General features: G+C 42.1%; 2 protein-coding genes and 1 non-coding gene across 5 annotated transcripts in view; 2 read left to right on the top strand and 1 right to left on the bottom strand.

Annotated features, from left to right (window-relative positions):
- The first annotated feature begins 170 nt into the window (after positions 1–170).
- Positions 171–9,969, top strand: tex10 (testis expressed 10). The gene is made up of 16 exons (XM_026317670.1): positions 171–536; positions 1,431–1,634; positions 1,745–1,932; positions 2,030–2,356; positions 2,451–2,663; positions 2,978–3,230; positions 3,313–3,425; positions 3,848–4,095; positions 4,316–4,451; positions 5,283–5,452; positions 6,245–6,422; positions 7,024–7,246; positions 8,593–8,673; positions 8,856–9,040; positions 9,194–9,404; positions 9,534–9,969. The coding sequence occupies exons 2-16, from the start codon at positions 1,452–1,454 to the stop codon at positions 9,654–9,656; spliced, it is 2,832 nt and encodes a 943-aa protein (XP_026173455.1). The 5' UTR covers positions 171–536; positions 1,431–1,451; the 3' UTR covers positions 9,657–9,969.
- The window catches only part of invs (inversin), a 21,774-nt gene continuing 12,060 nt past the window's right edge, over positions 9,963–19,676 (bottom strand). For all 3 annotated transcript variants that reach the window (XM_026317668.1, XM_026317666.1, XM_026317669.1), the window contains 15 exons: positions 19,488–19,661; positions 18,747–18,914; positions 18,457–18,637; positions 18,000–18,109; positions 17,084–17,255; positions 16,143–16,298; positions 15,851–15,972; positions 15,395–15,502; positions 15,181–15,287; positions 14,874–15,083; positions 14,035–14,240; positions 13,358–13,886; positions 12,694–12,845; positions 10,741–10,827; positions 9,963–10,656 (listed from right to left, as the gene is read on the bottom strand). In XM_026317668.1, coding sequence (XP_026173453.1) covers positions 10,541–10,656; positions 10,741–10,827; positions 12,694–12,845; positions 13,358–13,886; positions 14,035–14,240; positions 14,874–15,083; positions 15,181–15,287; positions 15,395–15,502; positions 15,851–15,972; positions 16,143–16,298; positions 17,084–17,255; positions 18,000–18,109; positions 18,457–18,637; positions 18,747–18,914; positions 19,488–19,661 — 2,598 coding nt within the window. In that variant the 3' untranslated portion in view covers positions 9,963–10,540. The remainder of the gene's footprint in view (positions 10,657–10,740; positions 10,828–12,693; positions 12,846–13,357; positions 13,887–14,034; positions 14,241–14,873; positions 15,084–15,180; positions 15,288–15,394; positions 15,503–15,850; positions 15,973–16,142; positions 16,299–17,083; positions 17,256–17,999; positions 18,110–18,456; positions 18,638–18,746; positions 18,915–19,487; positions 19,662–19,676) is intronic.
- On the top strand, positions 11,037–11,109 carry trnat-ugu (transfer RNA threonine (anticodon UGU)). The gene has a single exon. It is a non-coding gene; the product is annotated as a tRNA-Thr (tRNA).

The following is a 19,676-nucleotide window of genomic DNA, read 5'->3' as shown; positions in this document are numbered from 1 at the left end:
TGGCAGTGTCTTAGCAGTTTAAAGAAGATCTTATTTATCTCTACATTTTACACCAAAGCCGAATGAGACTTCTGTAAATGTTATTTTAATTTGTCATGAGTGAATTTTTCTAAGGCACTTGTGCGGACAACTATAAGGTACGTTCGTTTTGTATATCAGGGTTAGCCGTAAAATCTTTCTGCAGCAAACCCGATCAAAGTATAAAACGTAGATATTTCGCGGGGCACTTGAAGATAAAGTTTGAACTTAGTTTTAATAACATGTGGGCACTTAAAATATAGTTTGAGCATCTTACAGCATTTTTAAGGTTTTTAATGCCCTATGCCCCGCCGCCTTTGTGCTCTAATGAGTCTTCGGCGTTGCAAACGTGTATGTGCAGAAATAGAGGACCCAGTGCAGCAACACGAGACTCTGATTACATATTTAAATTTTCTTTGTATTGATAATTTTTTTTAGCAGGGCGAAATCTTGACACCGAGAGAAAGAGTTTGATGGTGTGTGAACCTCGGGCAGTAGCAGCCCAGGCTTTTCCTTTGGTAAGTAAAATAAATGATGTTAACCAAAGGCACAGCTAGCTACAGGGTAGCTAATTTAGCTTCGGTAATCCAGCTGAAACGCATTTTATGATTTATAATGTTCACTACAAAACTGAGCAGTTTATTATTTGTTGTGTCAAATGCGCAGTTGTCAGTTTATTAGGTACACATAGCTAATACTAATGCAGTCTAATACAGCAGTCCTGCAGTAAATCCTCCTTTAATGTGGTAATTTGTGAGATATGTTTATTTCAAATCAAAATCAAATCAAATTTATTTATATGACACTTTGAAAACAACATCAAGCTGACCAAAATACTTTACATAGACAGAATAACATTAAAAAACAAAAAACAACTAAAGTAAGTATAATCAAAACATGAAATAATACAACACTGCAATAAAGATAACAGATTAAAAAGAAAGTATCAGACTATGTGTTAAAAGCCAAGAACAAATAAAAACTTCTTAAGCAAAGATTTAAAAGAAGCCAAATCTGTAGCTGTGTTCTAACACTGAGAGGTAGACTATTCCAAAATTTAGTGGATGCAGGTCACTCCTGTGGAAGAAGCTCGATTTCACAACTGAGTTAATCTGTTTATCAAATTTCAAGTCACTATGAAGCATCACCCCCAGGGTTTTTATGGTTGTCTTCAGGTGAGAAGTAAAAGGGCCAAAACTATTGGTCATAGTATTTAAGACCAGTTTATCACCAAACACCTGTATCCTGATTTTCCAGTCATGTGTTACTGGTGTTTGTGGTAACAGCTGTATGTTCGTTTGGGACAATGTGGTTTTTGGCTGTTGTTGAACTCTCCTGCATGATTGTTATGTTTTATTGAATCAATGCATTAATATAGTGCCGGTATCTCACGTTTGTACCTGGTAACACAGACAGCAGTATAGACTTAAGAGATGAAGGCCAAGAAGAAGAGGAGACAGGATGACTTCCAGAAGGTCAAGTTAAAGGTGGGAAAGAAGAAGCCCAGAGCTGATAATGCCACTAACACCAGTTTCCGCACAAAGGGAATCCATTTACCTGAACAGCTGAAGAGAGACACAAGTGGCCCCACCACGCATAGACAGCTTGGTATCAGTGTAAGCTCTTCATCACTCTTTCTCAAACATACCAGCCTGCGTTCACTAAAAGTTGTGTTTTTAAAATTGAAATCTTTTTCTTTCTCTATCTTTCCTCCAAATCTCACCAGGACCTCCTGTCTCAGCTCCATCACTACAATGCCAATGTTAAACACAGTGCCTTGTTGGGTTTGAGAGAGTTGTTGTCCCTTAATCCATCTCTGTTAGACCAGCATCTATCTCGCCTGCTTTCTGAAGTGGCAGCTGTTTTCACAGATAAGGATGGCAACGTTCGTGTGGCAGCTACACGAGTGCTCAGGTTAGAGAAACGATGATGCAGAAATACAACAGTACAATAAAAAGTGTGTAAGGCTTTTGTTTTTATCCCACATAACACGTTTTAAAACTTATTTCAGGTTCATTGCACAGTCAGTGCCTGCAGAACGTGTGGCCCCGTTTTTCCCCCTCCTCAGTGCCCACCTGTCGTGTGCCATGACCCACATTGAGACAGGAATTCATGAAGATGCAATGACCGTACTTGATGTGTTGCTGGAGCACTATCCTGCTCTGCTGGCAGCACGGCCTGCAGTACTTCTCACTAATTTCCTAGAGTTGATCTCTCACAGGCAAAGCAGTGGAGGAGCAAAAAAGGCCCAGGTTGCCAAGGGCAGAACCTGGGCTCTGTCTGTCAATCCTAACAGAGCCGTGACTAGCCAACAGTGGCGACTCTCTGTGCTTCTCAGGTATGGATTCCACTGATGGAGAGATTAAAAAAAAAAAAATCTAAAATCATAATTCTGGATTCTAACCTTGTGGCATGTACCTCTTATGTTTCAGGCTTGGACGCTTTCTCCAGGCAGTAGTTGATGAAAGGCCAGTGGAGATAGGTGACATGTCTGTCCCAACAGATGGAGTGTTTGGTTCCAGTGAAGAGGGCCGGCTTACTCCTCTGTATCTCACCTGGGAAGAGCTTGCTTACAGCAAGGTCGGAGTTAGGGTGTATGCACATTCTGGGGCCAAACCAACTCCACATTCCACCTTTAAACTGAGGTACGATACTACAAATTCCTGTAACTATATATATAATATAACCTCCTGCTATGCATAAAACTATTGCATGATCACATTTGAGCTTTTAGAAAACAAAAAAATTGGCATCTGCCTTAGTTCTCTAGTGTCTTTGCTTTACAATTTGTACATCCAGTGGTATAACAAAACCAGCAATATATGACAGAAATAAAAATCCTTTAGGGACCACAAACACAATTTGTGTGAACATAACATGTAACACCTGACATTGTTTATTAAGTTAAATTTAAACTCTTATTCATGTTTGTCATATTGTTTTTTTATTATCTCACTAGACCGCAGGTGGATTCTGAAGCTGTGGTGGGTGAGGATTTAGCCTCAGCTGAGGCTGTTCAGAGCTTTGCAGCTACACTGGTGCCACTTCTGCTTGAAGTGTGGTTCGAAGCCAGTGCTAGTGACTCCCCCTGGAATAACACTGAGGGTGCTCACCTACTTACACCAGATTCCATGTCAGTAATGTTCCATGTGCTGTCTATTCTGCAGCTACTGAGAAAACTGGCACCGCAAAAGGAAAATCTGGATGCACTGGTGAGATGAGGAATACAGTGTTGATTTTTTTTCTTGTACAAAGTTTGCTAAGACCTGCTGAGTGTGTATTATCTTTGTGTAGGATGCATGGTTTCGTAAAGAATACCTGGAAGATTTTAAGCAGCACTTCATAAAAAACTTCCCCTATGGTAGTCGGGACACACCAAAACATAAAAAGAAGATTGATCTCAAAAGGTAAGGCCTATATGTTGTTGTCTGCACTGTCTTGTCTTTTCTTGTCTTCATGTGCACTTCTGTTGTATGTTAAGTTCTTAAGAATGCACCTTAAGTATAGTTTAATTTTTCTTAGTTTAATCTTTTTTTTTTTTTTTTAAATTCTAATTTAGTTTTTGTCATAGCTCTATGTTTGTCTGCGTCACTGTGCTTTGTGTTTTGTGTAGCACCTCTGGTCTAGGAGGAATGTTGTTTCGCTTCACTGTGTACTGCGTCTGCTATATATGGTTGAAGTGACAATAAAGCTTCTTTGACTTGACTTTTGACTTGACTTTGAATATTAGTGGTAAATATTTATGGATGTGCATGGATAATCAACCCGTAAGACTGTGTGAAGATCTAAACTAGCTGACATTACCCTCATTTTACTGTCTTCCCTTCAGGAGTAAACAGGCCGCAACTGTTCAAAGTCCAATGGTGGAGCCTCTGGCCATAAACATCACACTTTGCCAGGTCATGGTTTCCCTCAGCCAGAGGCAGGGAGCCAGTCAAGAGACAGATGTGGACTGGCTGATACCACTCAGGACGTTTGTCCGAGACACTCTGAGCAGCGGAGTGAAACTGAGCTACAAGCAGCTGCAAATGCTGCTGGGTACTGTGTGGAAGATGGTGCTCACACAGAGGAGCAAAAGTAAGCCTATAGAGTCTATTTGTGTCTGATTTAATAAACACAGAAGCATGAATTAAATAACATTTTAGTGTTAGATAATGTGGGTCACAGTGTCCACCCACAAATTGAATGCATATTATTTCAGTTCCCTGAGACAAGATTCTGGTTATAGATTTGTGACATTTGAGAGGTTAAGTTATTTTTAATATTAATATTTGTATGTGTACTTGTATCTGTGCAGCAGTAACAGAGGACCTTTTGGCAGCTGTATATATCTACTATAGGCAGAGGCACCTGACTCTACAGACACGATCTCTGCTGCTGTCTTTCTACAGCAAGCTCTACCTACAGGAACAAGGACACACACATATAGCCAGGTGACCTCAGGCACTGTTGTTTAACATGGGATCTTCTTCTAAATAATGTTACTATAACTATAGCAGTAGCATTGTGTTGCTGATTGAGCATTAAATTCAATGCTTTCTGTACCAAAACCCAACTATTAGGAGGAAATATATCTTTGTACAGTAACATGGTAAATTTAGACAATAGTCCAATGCCTCTCAAAACTGCCAAACCTTGTTAAATAATTATAAAATGTAGGCATTGTAGATATAAAATGAATTAACTATACTTATTGTTTTTATAGAAACTAATTTGGGTAGATTGATTTCAAGAACTTACACATTTCCACAACAATCCATTGTGCTTTTTCTTGTATAACATTCCATTGCACAGAGTGGTGGCTTGTCAGAGAGCATTTTTTGCAGGAAGAGCTTATAATGTGCATATGAAATGATGTCTTACTAAAGCAAATTTATCTATGATGATGCCAGACCATATTGAGCAAAAAAGGGGGATAGCTCTGGTAGGCTGTAACATCTTTAATGCTACTGAAAACTAATAATTCATATTTGTGGAGGGGAAATCAGTTCATCTACTGTATTAACCCTCAAGATTTGTTCCAATGGGTTGTGTTCCTTTCTTATTTTAAATACAAATGGAAAAACTGTTTTCTGTTCACTGTAATTATTTTTAGTGCTATAAATTCAATGGAAATAGACATTAGTTTGTGTCTAGATGCGAGCGACAATTGGTCTATTAAAGCCTAGATAAAAATTGAAAACCAGCAGCTATGCCTTTATTATGACACCTCATTCCACAGGATTTGCTTCTTATGCAGTTTTGTCTATTATGTTTCTCTGTAGGAGTAAGGTGTTGTGTCGGTGGCTGGCATCTCTTCCTGTGCAGCTGTCCCAGCTCGGCCACCGTAACCCTGCTCTCTCTGCGCGACTTATCCAGTCTATCCAAGCTGCTGCTTCTCGAGGAAACAAAGACCTGCTCAACAGTCTGCAGACACATGCCTGCAGGCTCTACGGTACATACACAGCATAAAAACAACGAGACAGTGGTCATACATGGTCAGACAGCTTGTCTGAAAATTTGTTTTTGTGTAAATCGCATTTAATGTCAGATATAAATCACATCCATAGTGGAATAGCAAAGTATCACTAACCAAACAGGACCAAAACTCTCTATTGCAGTGATCTTAGTGGTTTGAAACTTGTTACCCCTCTGGGTACATCCCAGTCAGCGGTCGCTGCACCTTTTATGTGCAATAACAGTGCAGTATGGTACAAAATGCAGATACAATATGGACTGAGTACAAAAGCCAAAAAGACAAGTTACCCCATAGTTTCCCTAGGAGGCAGTATAACTTCATTTTTATTCACCCAGGACATTTTTGCAAAAATGACGTTTAACCAGAGGCAGAAAGCACAAGACAGAGCTGGAAGCCTGTCCATACCCACAGCTCAGAGGATGGTCTGATAGTTGAGCTGGTGACAGAGCGGGCCAGGAATGGAAGAGTTAAGGGGGTCAGTACTCTCAATAGAAACGGCAGCAGAGCCAACATCTCACCATCACAAGACTCCTTTTGTCTGAGGGCTTCTGACATCAGCATGTGCGTCAGAGATAGACAGATCACCACACACGCATGCACACACAGATTATCTGGGCCCTCACTTTAGTAGCCATGCCTCTCTGTCTCTCGCCTTTTTTTTTTTTTTTTTTTTTAAAACAAGTTTGAACATAGTCTGATTTTACTGTTATCGCAGGATGCAGTGCACTGCATTAAACATATAGTCAGTGTCTTTGTATCTCCGTAAAGATCCACAGGAAGGCGTTGTGGTAGTGTTACCAGCAGAGTCCCAGCAACGAATGGTGCAGCTGCTTTACTTCCTACCCAAGATGTCCCAGTCCCTTCTGGCCAACCTGAGCTGCTGTTGCACTGCTGGACGAATCTCTGCTGGCCTCGCAGCTTCTCTGATCCATATCATACACCTTAGGTGAGCTTAAAAACTTCCATAGACCCACGTAGAGCACATGAACTCACTTTACTGGACACTACCTATCAGTTAAACTTGTCAAAGCACTCTAGCTGGCCTCCATCAGGTGGCAGTATTGCGCTTTTACCGAGAAATGCCTGACATTTTATCAGATTTCTTATCTTACCACTTATCTTTACTTTTGTTACATTAAAAACAGTTGTTTTATTTAAATTCCATTACACACCAGCTGCTTTCCTTTCCCTTTGATACTGTGTATGTGCATTTGTGTATTTGACCTTTTTCTTGTGTCAGTGGGGCAGTGTTATACAAATTTTGAGTGAAGTGACTGCTGAGTTCAAATGGGACTCGTGTGTGTGTGTGTGTGTGTGTGTGTGTGTGTGTGTGTGTAGTGGATATGATACAAAGAGCTCTTTGGTTGGCTGGAATGCAGCATCGTCATGGAGTATTAAGACGTTCTGCATGTGCCTCCCAGCCTTCACAAAACACACTGTTATGCATGCGCATTTCCTATTTTTACAGATCTATTCTCCCGTCAGGACAAGGAAGAGATTTTTGAGAGGGAGTTGATATGGTCATGTTCATGGATTATTTTCTCCAGGTCTCCCCTGAGTGGATGGTCGGTTGGGAGCCAGGAAGCGGCTCTGCAGGATGTCGACTACATCAGCTTCCTGTTCTCCACCCTTACGGGCTTCTCATCCGACAAGCTCGCCTCACTGCAGGAGGCCAGCGATGAGAGCGCCCTGCCTCCCTCCCCTCTGTCACCTCTCAGCCTCTATCCCACCCCGCTGGAGCAGTTCACACACCACTGGGACATTGTTCAGGTGCGTGCACTGAACTGTCTCTCTTATAGTTGCCCAAACCTTTCTCTTCCTGAAACTGCTGTCACTCAGAAAAATGAATTTAGCAGGGCCAAAGACTAGGATGTGAAGCAAGGAGGGGAAAAAAAGACATTGTTTTGAAAATTGAAAAATGTTGATATTCTGGCCGCAGCTGTGGTCTTTCAGTCTCCCCGGCCCCCAGTCTCTCTGTCTCTCATGTAGAGCTCAGAGGGTGGAAGCTTTATCGTGTCACTCCAGCTAAGAGGGGAACCTTTATCGCGTTGCACAGGTTGGAGATCCTTGGTTATCGGGCATGGTGGATATGCACAAATGCTAATGAGAGCCCACGGCATTATGGGAGTGTGACATTTCTGCACAGAAATTACCGTTAACATAACTATGCCCTGAGGCAAGTCTGTGTGAGTGTGTGAGCAAGTGGGAGGCTTATAATCACTAATTCAGCCCCTCAATTAAGGCCTCAGATCCTGCCTCTCTCATCTCCCTGTCTGAGTCAATCACTGGCAAGTGGCGGGAATGAGGGGGGAGGGACACGTGGTGGTGAGGGGGGCACCATTAAGGGACGGACTATGTCAACTCTAGTTTGACTAATGAGATGGGATTGTTTTTAATGACGGGGAGAATGCCAACAGGTGCACAGCCCTGACACACACTGGCTCACACTTACTTCTGCACTTCAGTGCGCACACACACACCTCAATTTGATAAAAACCAATTAGAAATTTGATTTTGATTTAAAATTAATGAGGAAAAGTTTAGCCTTATTTTTCTCTTTTAAAAAGTTGGTGGCATAGTGGCTTCTTAGGCCTGAAACCAATCCTGTCTATATCCCAAAAAGAACAGAATTGAGATGGTGCTCTATTACCTGGTAAAGGTACAATGAAGGTAGAATGTAAAAATACTCTAGTTTCAGTAATGCGGACTATGGTTTGAAATTCAGGTTAAAGCTGTTTTAATCATCTCTCCCTCTCATCATTACTGCTGTTTCTTTCAGCTGCCTATCATTACTTTTTCACAAAACATTGTTTTATTTTTAATTTTATATGCTGTACATTTTGGGAAATGGCCATAACAAGGTTCAAGTTAGTCTGTGGGTTTTCCCATGACAGCATGGGGCAATTATCCCCAGAAATATGAGAACCTCAAAAATCTATATTTCATAGCTCTAGTAAAAAAGGACATTAGCTTATCTTTTGTAGTGTACTGGAATACTGGAAGTGTTTGATGCATTGCTTAAATTAGAATTATCTATCAATCTTTGTTTGTAAGCAGTATTTTGTGAAACAGTCATGTTAGATATGACATGATGTTTTTTCTTTTCTTCTTTAAAGGAAGTTTGCCACTGTCTGGAATCTCTGGGTGCAAAGTCTCAGTGCTTTGACATCTTGCAAAATGGCATTTGCAAATACCTGGTAAGAAACTATTTTCATTAACATAGGAATTTGTAACTCATAGTTAAACTCATAGTGCTTGTTTCTGTGGTTTATCACTTGAGCTGCTTATGTTTGTTATTATGTTATTTCTATTGTCTTTGTTTAAAAGCATGAATAATAAGCCTAATGTCCTGTATATGTTATCTGCGTGTGTCTCTCAGACCAAGTTGCGGTTGGTTCCTGACAGTTTGGCAGCCGGGCTGCTCAGAGCAGTGTCCAGATTACTGGACCTTTCTGTCCTGCCCATTGAGCCTGTGTTGCGTTTCTTGTCGCAGTGCTGCCTCAGTCTGCTGGCTCTCCTCATCATCCTACAGCAGGAAGCTCCTGCTGAAACCAGCCACAAAAGGTATTTGTTGAAATAACTTCAGTCATCTGTGTTTGCAAATGATCTCCTGTTGATATCAATCCTGGCATTAAAAGTAGCAGTTTGCTTTTCTGATAAAGGTGATTTAAGATTTACAACATTTGGGTTTAAAACACCTTTGTGACTTATTTGCAGGGAGGCAATTTGGGGTGCTTGTGTGTCGGCAATGAACACTGTTCCCCGCCTGCTACGGATGGTTCTGCAGCTGTTGCGTGTTGGAGATGTGAGTGAGGAGGAGCTGCCCCAGCTTGGACAAATACTGTCAATGCTGCTGCAGCACACACCGATCCACAACCAGCTGCTGGCCAATGCCACTCTGCTGCAAGAGATCATACAACACCTTACAGTATGTACAGCACACACACAATGTAATTCACATAGATTCTACAGTTTTTGTACATATTAGATGTATGGGTACATATTACCCCGCTGCGGTGGTTGATCACCTGACTGAACATGTATGTGTGTATTTCAGAGGTACTCCCGAGGAGGGACCAGGGAACAGTGGCTGACAGACCTGCTCTACTATTACAGCGTCACTGTGGCTCACAGCTCTTCCACTCTCCGTGGAAACCTGGGCCTTCGAGATATGTACTGACCCACACACTCAGCAGACAACATCTTACATTCACTTTACAGTCAGACAGATCATACATGATTTTCAGATATGCAGAGATATATTCTAGATATGTAGCCTTATACTCTAGATTATTGTTTTAACCTTGAAGCGAGAAGAGCTTTTTCTGTCTTAAGCCGCTTCTGTATTGCTTCATTTTTGAGTAACTGTTTTTCTTTTGATATATCATTGTTGCCAAATGTTGTCCATTGTTATTGAGCTACCTGGTTATTATTGATTAAAAGACAACTAAAGAAAGAAGGGGAAAAAACACAATAAAGCCAAAAAAAAAGTGCATAGCCTTTTATTTCAATTTCTATTTAATTTTTTATAATAAAATAAGAAAGCAAGAAACATCAAGGTACATATGTAGAAAATTACACAAAAAGGATTATTTTGTGCACACACAAAACTGCATAGCTCTTAAATATATCTTTCTCTTGAGAGCGAAAAGAAGATCAGACTGATGTGTAGAAAATAACTTACGTGTGTGTGTCTGTGTCTGTGCATGCGTGTGCGTGCGCGCGGCTGCAGGTGGCCTATCTGTATGACCGGCTGTTGATAGACTGCCTCATTCTCCACAGCAGGAGGAAAGGTTATCTCAGTGTGTGTGCAACAGCAATGAAGAACGAAGGAGATGGAGTGTGTATGTGTTTCTTCCACAATAGATGAAAGGTTATCTTTTACACGCTATTTCTGTAGACTTAACCCCACCCTGTGAGGTCATGGCTCTGATGTCATATGGCTTAATTTTAGAAAGCTTGACACATTGAGCGAACAATGTGTATAGTAATTCTATAAGGTACGGCTGCCAGCCAGCTGAGAAAACATCAAATAACACAAGGGGTGTGCGTGTGGGTGTAGTTTCAATGTTTTCCTCGGCCTCTGGTCCCCTGTCCAGCACTGTGTGGTCTCAAGTGGTAAGAGTACTGCTTGGCTTGATTCACCACATCAGTCAGGTGTACACAGTCTATACCGCTCACTGAACAACAAGCACATACAGTGACCTTTTGAGACTTTAATAACTTGATTAGAAATGTGTGTTTGCTTTTGTCTGCACACTTACATTGGCTCTGGGTGCGTAGTGGTATGTCCAGGAGCAGCTGAGACTGTGATCCCCGAAGTGAACGCCCACGTCTGGCCATAGAGTTGCCTAAAGGACAACAAAATATATTGTTTGTATAATATATCTGTTTAGATTTGTAGTCAAATAATTTGAACTGCTTCTGAATTGAAATGGCTGGTGCCACACAACCAAGGCCAGGAAATGCCTGTAACTGGTTCATCTAGTTAGATCACATGCCCACAGTTATTTGGTGTGTTGTATTTATATTCTCATCTGACATGTTGGCACTTATTCATGGCCCTATAGCTCAGAGGTTAGAGCACTGGTCTTGTAAACCAGGGGTCGTGAGTTCAAATCTCGCTGGGGCCTAATTTTTATTTTTTTTTTAACTTAAATAAAATGCCTAAATAGACACAAACACAACTGACAGTGTATTTAGGAGCAACTTTTCACTTTGAGACACTCACAAGTATTCTACTACAGGTACTACAATAGATTGACCTGTTTGACCTGTAACATGTAAACGTATGTTCTTATGTAGAGAATAATCTACCTATTAGTCTAAGAATGATTATGTTAGAGAACTTAAAAAGGCCTCAATTTTTGGTAGCCTGTTTATGGTATAAATGGAGCTTGGAACATGTATTTTTCACTGCTCCATTTTTGTATAAAGGATTTGAGGAGCACAGTCCTCTTTATGTGAAATATTTGTACTGCAAACCAAATCAATCAAGCTTACACATAGCAACACTATGACACAGCCTTACCTATCTTTTCAGTCTCCCTGTGTGCAGCTACAAATGAACAGATATTAAAGATGTAATTCAGATCAAAAAATAAACAGCCAGTTTAAAAAATGGTTGATGATGATTAAGCGAGCAATACAACCAAATTAAGAGTTGTATGTCAAATGCCTGTCTCCTTTATAGAAAATAAAAAAGAGTGAGAAAATGTGTGCGTGTGTGTGTGTGTGTGGGGGGGGGGTGTTTGTGTGTTTTGCAGATAGCTCTACGCCGTAGTCTGACATTCCCACTGACAGCGCTGAACTTTTCACAGTGCCAGGACTGTCAAAGAGAGGAGAGAAAGACGCCGAGAGGGAGGGAGGTGAGGTGAGAAGGGGGAGGGGAAAGCCACGTCAGAAGGCTGGGTTGGAACGAGGAGTGTTTCTTGTATGTTTTGGCACAGCAAGATTTCTGCCCATCCTCCCATCATCACCTGGTGATGTGTGAAGAAGGTCAGACCTGTCTGGGGGCGAAACCCTACCAAAGAGTCCACACAGGCACTGAAGCTGATACTGTCCTGTATGTGAACTGAAGCATCACCCAAAAATTAACAGGAGCTCCTTACATTGATATGACAACTGTCCTGATTTTCAGCTACTTACTTTGATCAAACAAAATCTCAGTCCGTTTTCAAGTAATTTAAGAGTTATGGTTTTTATTTAGATAGAACAATGTCTACCTTTATAAGATACATTAAAACTGAATCTGGGCAGACATGCTGCACATGGAGCCCCTCATGACCAAAGGGTTTAAAACACCACCCAGGAAGTGGAAGAGCCCTGTTTTGAGTGTCCTCTGGTGAGTGTCTTCAATTACACTCAATGCAAATGACAAGTAAGTTCAGATTTTCTTTGTGTTTTAGCCAGTAGAAATACTACTGCACTAAGTTCAGTACCTGAAGTCAATATTCTAGCAGTATACTATCACTCTGTACAAAATTAGACTACTCGATTACACAGTGCAGCAAGACTGCTTAAAGTCTGTAATTGGTGTATTTAATATTCATTTAGCTCCCTGCTTTGTTGCTGGGACATATAATTTTTCCAAGGCTGAGCATTGGGCACTTTTATTGGACTGAAGTCAAATGGTTACACATGGTTTAATAAGGGGATCTACTGGTTAAAGACTATGGTATTCCCCTCACAAACAAAACAAAAGTGCAGCCTCTCACCATAGATACTTTGTAGCACTGTGTTCTTACTCGCTGCCATTTTGGCAGGTGGACCTCTGACTTCCATCTTCTTCTTGTTATGGGTATGGTTTGAAAAAAGAAACCCCACCTCTTCCTGGGCCTTACTCTCTCTCCATCTGCGCGTGCGAAACCTGCAGACACATATCCAATCCATGCAAGCACACACACATATACAGTGTTCAATAAAAAAAATCTCTGACAGTGTTCAAAGGTCTAATAAGCTGGTAAGTCTGGCACTAATACTCACTATGCATAAACAAAGTAAACAGAGTTTATTCAAGTCAGTTAATAGGCAACAAATACAGATTCTAATTGTCAAGCTGAATGGAAACAGAGGGCCTCCTGCAGAGGACTGGCAGCCTCTAAGAGAAATGCATAGTGTGTAAGAGGGAGAGAAAAGCAGTGCAAGGCTGATGGTAGCTATTAGAGAAGCATGACTGAACTTTTAGCCTCTTGTTAAACCAGTATATCCAGACCAAAGATGGAGAGTGTTACAGGAGAAATGGCAGTGGGTTAGCATGTATGTGGGAGAGGGCACATGTGGGCTCCACATGGCACTGCCAGCCCCGCCCCACTGCCACAGGAGCTTTAGCTACTCAGCACCCCTCAAGGTACAAACTCAAAACCTTACATGTAAACTAACCTTCGCCAAGCTTGTTGGATCAGGCGTGCAGCTTCGTTCCTCCTCCTGCGCTCCTCTTTGTCATATTCCCTGTGTGTGCGTGTTAATATTGGTGCATGTGTGGCAAACTGAGTCCTTTTCATAGAGATTTTGTGCTCTAAAGATGTACTGCTTCTTAGTGAGGGAGTGTGAGTTTGGTCTTTGGTAGCAACCCTGTCTGAAGTTTGCTCCTTGTGGTTTCTGTGCTTTTGTGGAGACGTGCGCGCATCACTCTGTGTTGAGTGAGTGTCTTTCTTTTTTAGACGCCTGTATTCTCCAGCACTAATCTCAGTTTGGACCATAGTGGGGACACTTGTGGAAGGAGCGTATGTGGTTGGAAAAAGTTGTTCCCTGACTTTGGGAATGGAGGGGGGTCTGGGTTTGAGGGTGGGTGGCTGCCTGAAGCTGACGGGTGAGAGAAGCTCCTTCGGCCTGGTGTGGCACCTCAAAGTTTCAGGAACATCACACGGTTCAGTTGCGTTACTTCTTCTGGAGGATCGGCTCTTGTGGACTTGTAAGGTGGAATTAAAAGTTTGATAAATGAATAAAAATATGAACAAAAGTTTAAATCCCTAATGCCAAAACAGAATCATAACTGACAGCACTAGTAAAACTGAAAGCTGCATTAAACATCTTTAAGTATTTCTGCATACTTTTACCTTTGTGTTTCTCCTCTTTGCTCTTCATACGTTCAGCTTTTGATGATTTTGTTGTTTCCACCGAGTCATTCATGGATAAATCCTCTATGTTCACTAAGGAGAGCTTCTCTTGCTCCGATTTCACTAGGGATACCTTCCTTTTCTCTGCAGCAGACACTGGAACTTGTGGCACGGCTTCTCTTCTCCGCTGTTCCTCCTCTCGTTTCCTAAATACAAATAAACGTTACCTAATCATAGCATGTAGTTTTGTGTGAGTATATTTAACATTAGATATGCCGTATTCAGCTGCATTAATTCACTACCCAGTGTTTGGCTTAATTTTCATGATGAAAAAAATGTGATTAGACAGAACATTTTAAGAAACACAGACTCAAAGCTTGATAAACCTGCTGATGTGAAATATCAAAAAAAAAGTAAAAGTCACTGTGCCCTCTTAAAACAAATTAACTTTTCAAAAGCATTGTGTAAGACAATAAAGGTGGGACTAGTGTGCAAATGACAAACAGAGGACAAGCAATAAGAGAAAGACAGGGGGAAGATGTATGTGTGTGCAGGAATGACAGAAAGAAAGATAGATATGGAGAGAGTGTGACTGTTCTTTTATGGGTAGAAAAGAGACGACAGAGACAGATAATGAAAACAGAAACAGGAATGAGAGATGAACACAATGCATGTAAATGTAAAATGCAACAGGTATTGTGTGACAAAGATAGATGCTGATGAGTGCCTCACAATGAAAACAAGCATCTTAAAGGCACAAGGCTTCAGTATACGTGTGGCTATGTGTATGTCTTGGTTCTCAAATGTGTAATGTTTGCGTGTGTGCACTCATCACTCACTTGGCTGCATCCTTGCGCAGCTGTTCATGCCTCATGAGGAGCTGCTTTCTCTCCCTAAACGCCTTGCGGACGGTGTAGCCTTTGTAGACAGCCTGGATAGAGGCAGCCGCAATGTCCTGGATGGCTGCTATGGACAGAGCCCCGTGCTCCAGCATGAACTGAGTCACCTCACTGTGCCCCCCCAGCAGAGCATAGTCCAGTGGTGTGTACCTACACAGCACAAAAGCTAGTGTCAGGGATCAATTTTCCCACTTCCACTTTATTGTCTCCTCACCTCTGCTGCTTTCAAGACTAGCCCTCTCCTCACCTCTCCTCAGTGTGCTCCATGTGGTTAGGAAAGGCACTGTAGCCCAGCAGCAGTTTGACAGCATCCAGGTAGCCATTGTTACATGACCAGTGGAGAGGAGTACGTCCCTGTGCACCCATAAAGAAAATAATCTGTTAACATTGCAATCGGACACAGCGCCAATAAAACAAACACATATGCTGGTGCATAATTTGGCATATGAGAAGATCCTTACTTCCTTGTTCTGAATGTTTGGATCAGCATTGTTCTCCATGAGAATGGCCATGCAGGTGATGTAGCCTCCATAGGCAGCACACTGCAGAGGTGTCCGTCCTGCCTGGTCCTGCCCAGGAGCAGTCACATATTTAGCAGCCAGTTGCAAAACATTTAAAGAGTAGAAGGATTTAAGGAGTCAATCTTGATTATATATTAAGAGCTTGTGTAGTACACAGGAGAATGTGATTGTATAGTTTGATGCTGAGAAAATATAATTGCTGATTAAACTGTTATGAAATGACCTCTCATGTTAGCTATGACAGGCTGCTGTTGTAGTTTATCTTCTTGTGTACTGCACAGAGTGAAGATGGGAAACTAGAGCTGCACAGCCCACAAAAACATCCTTGCTAATTATCTATTGAGCCACTGGTATTAAACTGCTAAAACCTTCAAGTGTTTGTGCGTGTGCTAGTACCTGTACATTGGGACTAATCCCATTCTCCATCAGTATCTGGCAAACTTCGGCGTTTCCTCCCAGTGCGGCCCAGTGAAGAGCAGTGTGACCATCCACGTCTACTAGGTCCACACAGGCAGAACCTTTAATGAGACATTTAACCAACAAGCTTAAAAGTTTTAGTGTGGAACAGTCAAATTATCTTCATGTCCTACATCATAACGCTAGAATGGTTGATGAAGATAAATACTGAGAACACACGGGCAAAGAAAATGTGTAGCTATTGGAATACATATGTACCAATTACATCTACCTTTGATGAGTGTCAGTATGACATCTCTGTGTCCCATCTCGCAGGCACGAAACAGGGGCGTATGTTTCATCACATCCAGTGAGTCAACCAATGCTCCTCTCTCCAACAGTAGCTTCACTGTGCTCACATGGCCTGACAGGGAGGCAGCATGGAGCGCTGTGCAAACACACACATACACAAGGAAAAACACTGAGATAAGAATACAAGGTCCTAAGCTAAATGGACAAAAAACATCCTCAGGACTTCTCAGCACAGCATCTGCCTGTTTGACTGCAGATCCTCTCCAGCTGTGGCTAAAAGTCTGGTCAATGAAGAGTTAGACAGAAAATTTTAATGAGGCGCAATACACTTAAACCTCCTTGTGGCTACACCCTCCTCCCCCTCTCTCCAGTTCCCAGACAGTACAGACTAGTGCATGGAAGTGATCTGGACACCAGTCAGCTCTACTGCCCTTCACGCCATCTCATTAGCATGACTCAACTATTGCATGTTATGCATGCATAAACAATGACCGCCTGGCTGAGCAGAGGGGCTATCGCCATGGAGATTATATGTCCAAACATCCCTGGGGGTCAGAGCGTTGCAGTAAGTCATGTGTGTCTGCATGTGTGTGAGTTTGTCAGAGGACAATGTTGACAGTGGTGGAAGTCTATTCAGTGAGCTTTCAGTAATTTTGCTGACACTATCACTTCCCTCACTCTCATACTCTCTCTCTAGTACCTTGGGGGGGATCCCCTTGACAACATGATCCCTAAACTAAACCAAGAACCAGGCCCTGCTATGAAAGTGAACATGGATAAAATTGCGTGTGGTTGTGCATGTATACAGTATCAAGACCTGGTCCTTTATGTCACCATGCCCAGGAAGCAAACAGAAGTGTGGTGAGTCAAAGCACTTTAGAAGAGGGCTCAGTTGCTCATCTTGTTTTATCAGGCACTCACCGGTGCCTCCGTACTTGTCGGCCATGTTGATGTCAATATGAGGGGTTAGGGCCAGCATGGTACGGATGACATCGTCACTGCCCTTCCCAGCGGCCCACATAAAGGATGTCCGTCCCTCCAGATCAGGCTCATCCTTCACCGAGGGGTGAGACAGAAACACACCAACTGTCTCCTACATACGTATGGAAAGAAAATTACATTTAGTTTTCGTTATCGGACATTATAATAAGGAAGACACTCAATCACATGCTAATAATGAGACAATAAACTTCAATAATTATTTCCATTGTCAAGCTTTTTTTCAAAGTATTATTTTTTTGGGCAGTTTTTGCCTTTATTTTGACAGGACAGTGTAAATAGACAGGAAGCCAGGGTAGAGAGGAGGGGAGGACAGGCAGGTATACAGGACGGCCGGCTCGGGAGTTGAGCCGGCGTCACCTGCGTACATGGACGGGCACGCTACCGCTACGCCACCAGCGGCCCCCTTCCATTGTCAAGCTTGATGTGAAGAAAAAATATGTTATTCCAGTTACATCATATTACTAATAAACAAATAAAATAATATAGATTATCAATTATCATTACATTTCCAAAGTCACAGAAGCTTTATAAAATTTTATAAAATCCATCTTTATCAAATTATTATTCACACATAAGTACCTTATTGTGCAGAAGTTTTATGTAAATTATATTGAAAGCATTCCCTGTGTATTTTTTGTGCCTAAAACTTTTGTACGGTACTGTATATTAATAAGATTTTATATTATGTTTTCCAGAAGGATAACAAAAACATAGAATAAGATATGTTTATTTCATTTATCCACAATATTGTATTTTGGAAAAAGCAGTGTAATGCTGACTCAGCAGGTTTTTTCAACCTTGTGTGTGTGTGTGTGTGTGTATGTGTACAACTCACAGCATTGTTGCTCTGAGCTCCATAGTGCAGAGGTGTTGCTCCTTGGCTGTCTGAGGGAATAGTGCCTGATGTATTTCTCTCCAACAACAGGTGGACGATTTTGGCATGACCTGAAAAACACATTAGTGAGATGCGACGGTGACAGATAATGACAGTAAGAAGAAAGTCATATGGACATATGTCTCTTGCTATGCCAGCTTCCTCTCACAGCTGGTAATTCTAAATTAGTATTAACTGAATGTAAGTGTGAGTGTTTGTCAGTCCAGCGATCTGTCCAGGTTGTACCCTGTGTTTTGCTCCAGTCCCACCCACATAACTCTCAATAGGAAAGTGGTATAGACAATGGATGGATGGCTAAACTGTGGAAATAATTTCCACATATCCTGAAACTGTTCATCAGAGTGCGTACCTTCATTCAGACTGCTGTGGGTCACATTCAGGAAGTGTATTCACTCACCGAGCAGAGCGGCCCAGTGTAGTGGTGTTCTGAAGAGGTTATCATAAGCTGTCACATTACAGCCCTCATAAGATGTCAGCACTTCCACCACTGCCTCGTTACCATCGGCAACAGCAAAGTGCAGTGGCGTTCGTCCCTCATAGTCCTGCCAGTTCAATAGGGACTCAGTAGGAGCTGCCTCCTTCATATGTGAACACACACAGAAACAGAAACAGACTCGCAGGTGACAATGGAGGATAGTGATCGTGACAGGGTTCAGTGTATGCATGTGTGTGTTCTATGGTGTGTACCAATATGCAGCGGACAGTTTGTGTGGCGCTGGGCTCCTGACTGTGCGCGGCCCAGTGAAGGGGGATCTTGCCCTCACTGTCTGGGATGCCGATGTTGGAATCGTGCTTGATCAGAAGGCGAACGTGTTCTGGTCGGTTATAAAATGCTGACCAGTGGAGAGCAGTTTGCTGAGAAGAGAGAGAGAAATGAAAAGGGAGAGACAATGAAACTGAACAGAATAGAACAGAAACAGAAATGGCTGCGGTAACACCAAGTTTGTGGTTTGCATTTAAGTGAAAAGTTACCTCTGCCAACAAATTTCAGGGCTACTTTTTACACAACCTCATATTAAAGATCCAGCTGTGAGCTGAGATTGTAATCCAGATACTGCCTCCATGATGGCTGCTGAGCTATTCTGAGATTTGTTGGAACCACCGTCATCTGACACGATGATGCACATTGGATTATTACAAAACTAACTACTGATGTCAGATACATATCAGTTCCAACAGACAGAGGAGGCTGTGTGTTTCTGTGTTTGTAGTCTTATCAACAGAACACAGGACAAAGCAGCAGCTTGTTACATTTTGCAAGTGTGCCTCTAAGGGTTTATGTGTGTATGACCTAAACATCGCGCTGCTTCTAACGAACTCCTTGCAGTTTACTGGCTAGACAACTAGAGTGGCTGGTTTCTGAGAGGATAGTTGTGAAGACAATCTTCCAACAACCTTCCATATTTGTGTGTGTCTGTACTGAATCACCTTATTCTTGTCTTGTGTGTCAACCTCTCCAGGTCCTATGTGTTTAAGTAACAGGGCGAGGGCTTTTGGGGAGGGGTGTCGGGTGGCCAGGTGGAGCGGGGTCATCCCCTCCAAATCTTTTTGCAGCCAGTTAGCACGCCTGGACAGCAACAGCTTCAGGAAACGCACATTCCCCTGCAACATGCACAT

The sequence above is a fragment of the Mastacembelus armatus genome, chromosome 16 (genome assembly GCF_900324485.2).
Source record: "Mastacembelus armatus chromosome 16, fMasArm1.2, whole genome shotgun sequence".
NCBI lineage: Eukaryota > Metazoa > Chordata > Actinopteri > Synbranchiformes > Mastacembelidae > Mastacembelus > Mastacembelus armatus.
The sequence above is the reverse complement of the archived record's forward strand: the minus strand, read 5'-3'. Positions and strand labels throughout refer to the sequence as shown.